Here is an 8,173-nt window from a genome sequence, read left to right as displayed (position 1 = left end):
ATCTACAACACCTCACCGACAACATCCTTGGTAGCACAAACAAATGTGTAACCATTCCTAAAGATTTGGCAAACTTTTGTGACCATCACACTTTTGTCTCTTGTATTAAACTCCTTAATTAAGATAGAGTAAGCTTTAAATTATCAGGATTGGGTTAATGCTATGCATGAAGAACTCAACAATTTCACCTGCAACCAGGTTTGGTCTCTCTGAAGAGGCCCAAGGGAAATCATAATTTCATTGGGACCAAATGGAATTTGAAGGACAAGCAACATGAGCATGGAAAAGTCACTAGGAATAAGGCAAGGATATTTGCACAAGGGTGCACCCAAATTCAAGATTTGGGTTTTGGTGCAACCTTTACCCCTGTTGCCCGTAATGAGTCCATTCGTATTTTTCTTGCATATGCTTCTCATCATGATATAAAATTATATCAACTGGATGTTAAGAGTGCATTTATTAATGGTGCCCTTAAGAAGGTGGTTTATGTCAAGCAACGTCTCGGTTTTTAAAACCCCTATCACATCTATGAACTAAACAAGGCACTCTATGGACATAAAGAAGAACTTCGTCCTTGGTATGGTCACCTAACGATGTTTATAGGTGAGAAGGCATTTGCGATCGGGTTAATAGATTCCACTCTCTTTTTGAAGAGGGTAAAAGGAGAATTTTCTGTATGCCAAATATATGTTGATGACGTTATCTTTGGGTCTAATAACCATGCTTGCAATGTTGAGTTTGAAAATCTTATGACCAAGGAGTTTGCTATGTCTATGATGGGAGAATTCAAGTTATTCCTTGGATTCCAAGTCAAGCAATTGAGAGGAGGAATTTTCATCAACTAAGTGAAATATATTCAAGACATCCAAAGGAAGTCGAATATGGTAGATACTAAGCCTATGAAGGCACATTTGCCCACAAATGGTCAACTTAACTTTGATCCTAATAGTAAAGATGTGGACAAAAAGGTATATCGCTCTATGAATGGATCTTTAATTTACCTGTGTGCATCTAGACCGGATACTTTGTTCAATGTGATGTGTGAAAGATTCCAATCTGCTCATAATAGCACCATTTTATGGCGGTAAAAATAAACTTTGATATTTGATTCATACCCCAAACTTGGGCCTTTGCTATCCCAAAGGGTGAAACTTCCATTTGGTTGGATATTCAGCTCTGGATTGGGCCGGGGATAATGTTGATTACAAATCTACATCTCGCTATTGCAATTCCTAGAGAGATCTTTGATGAGTTGCTCATCAACAAAGCAAAATTGTTTATCTCTCTCAACCGTCAAAACTGAGTACATTGTAACCGGAAGTTCTTGTGCATAATTATTATGAGTGAGCCAAACTTTGTTGAATTGCGTTGTCAAATGTGACAAAGTGAATCTTAAATGCGACAATGAAAGTGCAACCAAGATCGCTGGCAATCCCGTACAACATAGTTGAACCAATCATATTGATATTGAACATCATTTTCATCAGGATCATGTGGAATGAGAAGACATTGAGTAATTGCATGCCGGGACTGAGAGGCAACTTGTCAATAATTCATGAAACCACTTGATGAAGCAAGATTGTGTGTCTTAAGGCATGAGCTAAATATCATGGACATGAGTAACTTGGGTTGATGGTCTTGCATACACACACAAACGTAACTAAATATATTATTTAGATATAGGAACACAAGTAGGGGTTGTAAGTCAGTTCATGATTGATCATAACCCTATTGGTGCATAAAGAAAAACAAATCTTTCAAATCTTCCATTTTATGGAAATTGTGCTTCAAAGTTGAGTATTGTTGTTGGGATTAAGGTTGAAATCTTCATGGTTCCTAGCAAAACATACTCAAACAAGATGGCTACAGCCACCGCACATCTCTATTAAGAGAAGTTAGGATTTCATTGGTTTTATTTGGGTATTGTGGACCTATGTCATTATATGCTAAAGTATGATCACAACACTCATAATTGGTTTATGCTTTGGTCTTGCAGATATGAGTGTACTAGATTATCCAATCCATATTATCCAAAGGCATGCTTTCACCCTTGCAAGAGTCCCTTTTTTTAAACGCGGTCCGTTAGGGCCCGGTTCCTTAAAAAGGTCAAAGAGAATTTCCCGGTTAATGAACAGAAAACCGGGCTAAAACCATTACAATAGGCCCGCAAAATCAAGGCACACGGGGCGACCTGGCAGCCTACACAAGAACGCACACACGAAGTTGAAGACAAGCGTCGAGGCTTGCATCGGCCGATGCCAAACAGTGAGCCACACACGCCGGTCACCAGGCAGCTCTGACTCTGTCAACGAGCATTGGAGGGGAAAAGCGTTGGGCTTGAACCGAGCCAGCGCAAGAGCCGACCACCCGTCTCTCTTCATCGTCATCGCAAGGGCCGCTCAGCAGCTCCAACTTCAGGAAGACAAAGCAAGGCACAACAACTCCTCGAACATGCCGGAAGATACCAACTACCAAGAACCATCACAAACCGGACTCCGTTTGAAAATGCCATCGTTGCCACGAACAGGAAGCCACGCAAACATCCACATTGCCGGACGAACACCTGTCGACCGCAATGCCATGAGCATCCAGCCCATGGAGCGCGCAAACGGGATCCAAAGCTCTTCCAGGCGACACCCCAAAGAGGGAAAGCAACGATGTCGACGTTGTCGCCCGGCCCAACCAGGCCTTAGGCTTTCACCCGAAGAGCAATATCCCATGATGAAGGGTGGTACGGCCCTCCTCGGCGGAGCCTCCAAGAAGGGAAACCGACACCCACAGGCGCCGACATCGTTGGCCCGCGAGATCCCGGCAAGCTTTCACCCGGAGAACCCAACACCACATATACCCCCACGCACAGCAACTCCACTGACCCGCCCACCTCCCGCAGCGCCACCGCATCAGCAGCACCGGGGAGCCACCACGAACCACTCGCCCCGACCAGGAACAGCAGCGAGCCAGACCCTACCGAAATAGACTAGATCTAGTGACCCCTCGACACAGCAGCACAATATCCACCAAAGGCCGACGAGCAGCCAACCCGCATGGAGAAAGACTCAAGGCAGGAGAGGGGGGGTCATTGCCCCACCCCGACACGCCAGACAGGAGCCACCGGACTGCAGCCCCGCACCCTGCCGACGGCACCACCGCGGCCGCCACCCGCTGGAGGCGCTGCCTGGGAGCCGACAAACCGCAAGACACCACCGTGCCATGCCGAACAAAGGGGCGAGACCCTCATCACTTCGAGATCCCGTCGCCGCCGCGCAGACGGGAGCAGCCGCGCCGCCGGGAGCCACCATGACACCGTAGAATTGGCCGGTCCGTCACCATCGCGAGCAAGACGAGGATGTTCGAAGCGCCGCGCACCCACCATGACAGCACAACAGCATGCGCAAGGACCTCCCCGCTGCCACGAACGGAGCCGTCTTCCCGGAGATGAGCGCGCCCAGATCCACTCGAGGCAGCAGCCCTCCCACCACAACGTAGCGGATAGAGGAAATTCCCCGTCGCCACCATCCCTGGGGCACGCGCGGGCTTAGCTGGCGACGGCGATGCAGAAGGGCAGGGGGTGGAGTCCTTGTGACGGCCGGCTTAGGGTTCCCCCATGTCGCCCTGGCAAGGCGACGTGGGGGCAGTAAACGCAGCGGTGTTAAGATTCCCTTTTTGATCATATTCATGTAGTTAGGATTTCCTTGCGCTAAGTATCCTCGATTTGTGAAGACTTCTATATAGTTTCTTAGGAAGTCTATAAATTGTTAGGCACCCTAGAGTCGACTTTCAAACTTCTTCACTATCTTCGGATAGCCGAGGCACCCAATCCCCTTGAGTCTGAGCACCCGGTCGCCTTTATCTCGGGTACGAGGGTAGTGAGGTCGGTCAACTATATATAGGGGAGCATGTGGGAGCTAGGGTTCCTTTCAACCCCGATTACACCAACGGCCCCCAAGCTTCTGCCTAATGCCTCATCTGCCATCGTTAATATCCAGCGACCATTTAGGCCTCTGTACCTCAAACACTCTTTTCGTCGGCCCATTGCGGTGTGGGGTACCCTAGTTTTTTCTTTTTTTCCTTGTTGCTTTTTTAAACATTTGGGGTTTAAAAAATGTTACTTTTTTTGAAAACATCCATAAATTTGAAAAACAATCATGGATAAAAAACCTCATTAATTTTTGAAAGTTCTATCATTTAAATACGTTCTCAATAAAAAAAAAACTACATAGATTTGAAAAGGCTCATTACTTCAAAAATATTCATGATTTTTTTAAAAAGTTCACTAATTTTAAAATGTTTGGCAATTCAATAGGTACATAAATATTCGTGAAACCAAATAAAATGATTGTTTATTCAAATTTTTATGAATTTCAAAAATTCATCGGTTCAAAAACAAATCACCAACTAAAAAATATTCATAAAATCAAAACATGTTCACGAATTTCCGAAATAATTCCAACATTATTTAAGAAAAATCATGAATCTAAAAAAACGTTCTTGGATGTCAAAGAATGTCCCCTTATTTGCAAAAACGTTCATGAATCTAAAAAAACTTTCTTGGATTGCAAAAGGTATTCTCGTAATCCAAAAAAACATTCCCAAAACCAAAAGATGTTTGGTTATTTAGGAAAAAAACATCACAAATTTGTAAAAAAAACCATGAATTTGAAATTTGTACGTAAATTTGAAAAAAAAATTGTGATTAAAAAATATAATTTGAATTTTTTGATGAATTCATAAAAGCTCACAATTTTCTAAAAGATAAAATAAAATACAAAGTAAAATAAGTAAAAAAGAAAAGAAAGAAAAAACGGGTCAAGGAAGGTTCTAGAACCATCTTTAAAATGGTGTTAGGAATACCAGAATGGGCCGTCCCACATAGTGCAGGGCGCGCTAGTGTGATCGCGTCCCAGAGGGGTGCGCGGGAAATAAGGATTCCCCGAGGTTCATGTAGAGCTACTTCCATTTTATGGGAAACGCCATGGAAAAAGAGAGCTGGAGAATTCCCCATGACATGCGAGTCCAAAGCCAAAAAATGTCAGGGCGGATGTCGGCACCGGCAATAAGTAATCCATAGACTAGAATTTCCATTTAGACAAATATATATATCAGGTAACAGATTGGACAGAGAGACAGAGCACCACACCAACACACAGGCGCCCGTCGCGTCGCGTCTGATACCTCCGGCGGTGCGGTACCAGCGCTACACCCATAGCTGGGGGACATGGCTCGTGGTGGGTCATATACACGCAAGACAGTGCGTACAAAATATACGGAAAGATACAGCTCCGATGCGGGACTTGATTATGTCTCGGACTTTATTCTTGTCGTCGTGCCATCATGCATCATCATCGGAGAGCTATGGCTACTTCAGCTACATGACCGGATCACGATCGCCATGCGGTCATGTGTATCTAGTAGTGTAGATAGTACTGGTTTCGGGCTGGAAAGGCAGGCAGGATTGGCTAGCAGTGCTCGAGTCTTGCGCCCAGCGATCACTGCGTCTTCAGGTACCTTGGCCTGGAAAAAGGAGAGAATAAATTGATGGTTACTCTACCCTTCATAGGCATGGATTTAGTGAGTGGAAATGAAATCCACAAACGAAATAGAAATGGTTGGCTCACAGTATACCAAGTCTGAATGTTCCCTGTAAAGGAAGAGAGAAAGAGAGAGAGATGCCGACAGAAACAAAGAAGAGGGTCTCTTTTCCAGTGAAGGACATTAATTTGGAAATAACATATAGATTCGGATCTATTCTAGTCTAGGGGGCAAGAGGAAGAAACCTAAGATTGGAATTTGTCCTGTACGTCCATACGCCAAAGGAGAGAACAAAAACATCAACTGTTAAGAGGATGAACGGCACTTTATGCCCGTCGAAAGGACAGCAAGCTTTAAGGGACTCTTTAAGTGCAAATCTTGAGCAAAAGCATGCCCTAGCTATCGGCTTACTACACTTTTTTTGGTATTCCGGACAAATTAGTCTCCCGTCCCAACTGTGGTATCTCCTTTTTTTGCCAATTAAGGGTATGATGTAGTTAAAACATAGCCTATAATCTTAATAAAGGTGTGCTGCTTTTGAGGTTAGTTATCAGATGGACCGTAGGATATATTCTGATCCTGTCCTTTCTTCATCGTTTTTACAAGACCAGCTGATAAAACCAGAAAAAAAAAACCTGTATTTATCTCAAGAGGCGATTGGAATTAACTGTGATAAACCTGACAGCAGTTCACTAGTAAGCCGCTTCGTGGAACATGTTTGAGCAACACCATTTTGAATTTATGTTTTTCTTGGCGACGCAAAGTGCGATCAGGTCATAGGTGAAGCAAGATTATCTTGGTCGTGCTTAAAGTCCAGGACTGAATTATTTTTGGATAAAACATCAGATATTTCACACAAAAATGATGTTAAAACGTTAGAAAAAACTAAGACCTGGGTATTTTGCATTTTGCTTTCAGAAACAAATGATTTCCTTTATGACCAGTTTGACTGAGTTGCCATCACGATTGATGCTCTAAGCAAGTTAATCTCATTTTCGAAAAAAAAATGTTCAGACAAAGCAAATGCTAGTAGAGAAAGGTGTGAAAAACCACTCTCTAGTGCTAGCACGTACGAGCATGTGCTCTGTCCACGATGATATGTATGTGAAAAAGCAAAGCCCATGATTGGCTACCATCAGTTAGTTGAGTGATGGAACAAAAATATATTCATGGATTAGTCAAGTAACTAGCTTCCCAAGAATCGTAAAGAAGTCAATGCTACTAATTTGCAAGACCACTCAAACTACAAACAAAATTCAGTAGGGAGAACATACGTTTTCCCTAAAGGTCAAGAGAAAACCAAATATAGCATTTGCAAGACATGTAAAGTAATAAGGGAACAGTGAAGTCCATGCCCAAGGGAGCAGCAAGCAGAGACCATGCATATTACGTAGTTGCGTGTAAGTAAGGAATATAAAGCATCCAGTGCAAGTGACTGCACGGAGAAAGCTAGCCAGGCCGGCCGAAAGGAACACCGCCCTTTGCACACACCACATGACTGAGTAGTAGAGGGTGGCCACACTTATGTGATGATGCATCTGCATGGATGGAACAGTCCAGAACTAGGAGATTCAGACAGACTACTTACTACCTCTGCCCACCGCGGCTGGAACCGCCGTTGGTGTTGTTGCTGCTGCCGCCGGCACTGTTTTTATGAATATCGTGAATGTCTTTTTCCAGATCCGCGTAGTGCCTCATCACATCCTCCACCGACTTGCCGTCGCCAACCTCCCGCGCCACCTTCTGCCACCGGTCTGGCGTGTCCTTGTCGTACTTGGCCAGCGCGTCCTCGAATACCTTGTTCTGCTTGAATGTCCACGATGAACCCATGCTTGACTGGGCTGTGGCTTCTCAACAAGAAAGAAAGCTAAGGTGGATTGCAATGGCTACTGGTACTACTACTACTAGTACGGTTGCTAGATCACCGGCTTGGCTTGGCTTGTGTTTGTATGCAACAAGAGTGAGGGCAATGGTGCAGCTTATATAGTGAGAGGAGAGGCTAGTTGGAGAATAATGCTTGGGAATGGTGGGGGTGGATTGGAGGTGAAAGTAGCAGTACCAGTAGGCAAATCAGCGACGAGCTTGCATAGGAGCCACAAGAAGAAAGAAAGAAAGAAAGGATAGGAGAGATTTCGTTTCATATTTACATTGTACGAGATGAAATGCAGGCGAGAATCTGCATCGCCTCCTCGGGTCTGCTGGAGGAGGTGAGGAGGCCGCTTTCATCTCTTTTTTGTTTGCCTATCTCCATTGAGGAGAGGAACCCGCTGAATTACAAGCTTATTGCGAACCGTCCACAACGTCGGAGCGAGGACCCCAATAACCAGCCACTTAATGGTTCCTTTGCTCAATCGTAGAGGCCTCTAAGAACAACTCTAGCTGGACCCCTAAAATTTAGCCCCCTCAAACCCTTAACTTCTCAATTTTGAGTAGTTAAGAAACAGTGGTTACTAACAAAACTCCTAAATCTTAACTCGCTAAAAACAATTTGCACACAATTTCATCTCAAACACAAATTTTAACAACTTGGTTACATAATTAAACAACTTTAAACTACTATTCATCATTATCACTACATAGCATACTTAGAGAACTTCAAACTACTCTGCACCGTCGAATATCTCGTCCCAATTCACGTCGGATT

General features: G+C 44.1%; 1 protein-coding gene across 1 annotated transcript; it reads right to left on the bottom strand.

The window, feature by feature from the left end:
* Positions 1-5,075: 5,075 nt before the first annotated feature.
* On the bottom strand, positions 5,076-7,547 carry LOC123409188 (protein RADIALIS-like 4). Its single transcript, XM_045102156.1, has 2 exons — positions 7,121-7,547; positions 5,076-5,511 (listed from the first exon to the last, which is right to left on the bottom strand). Exons 1-2 carry the CDS (start codon positions 7,357-7,359, stop codon positions 5,487-5,489), a joined length of 264 nt encoding a protein of 87 aa, XP_044958091.1. The 5' UTR covers positions 7,360-7,547; the 3' UTR covers positions 5,076-5,486.
* Positions 7,548-8,173: the final 626 nt, after the last annotated feature.

Source organism: Hordeum vulgare, chromosome 7H (genome assembly GCF_904849725.1).
Source record: "Hordeum vulgare subsp. vulgare chromosome 7H, MorexV3_pseudomolecules_assembly, whole genome shotgun sequence".
Lineage (NCBI taxonomy): Eukaryota > Viridiplantae > Streptophyta > Magnoliopsida > Poales > Poaceae > Hordeum > Hordeum vulgare.
Note: the sequence above shows the minus strand (reverse complement) of the source record. Positions and strands in the feature narration are given on the sequence as shown.

Coding starts and splice junctions, on each gene's coding strand:
- LOC123409188 (XM_045102156.1), bottom strand. CDS start 7,359: ATGGGTTCATCGTGGACATTCAAGCAGAACAAGGTATTCGAGGACGCG. Junction 5,512..7,120: donor TCCAGCCGCGGTGGGCAGAG/GTAGTAAGTAGT, acceptor TCCTTTTTCCAG/GCCAAGGTACCTGAAGACGC.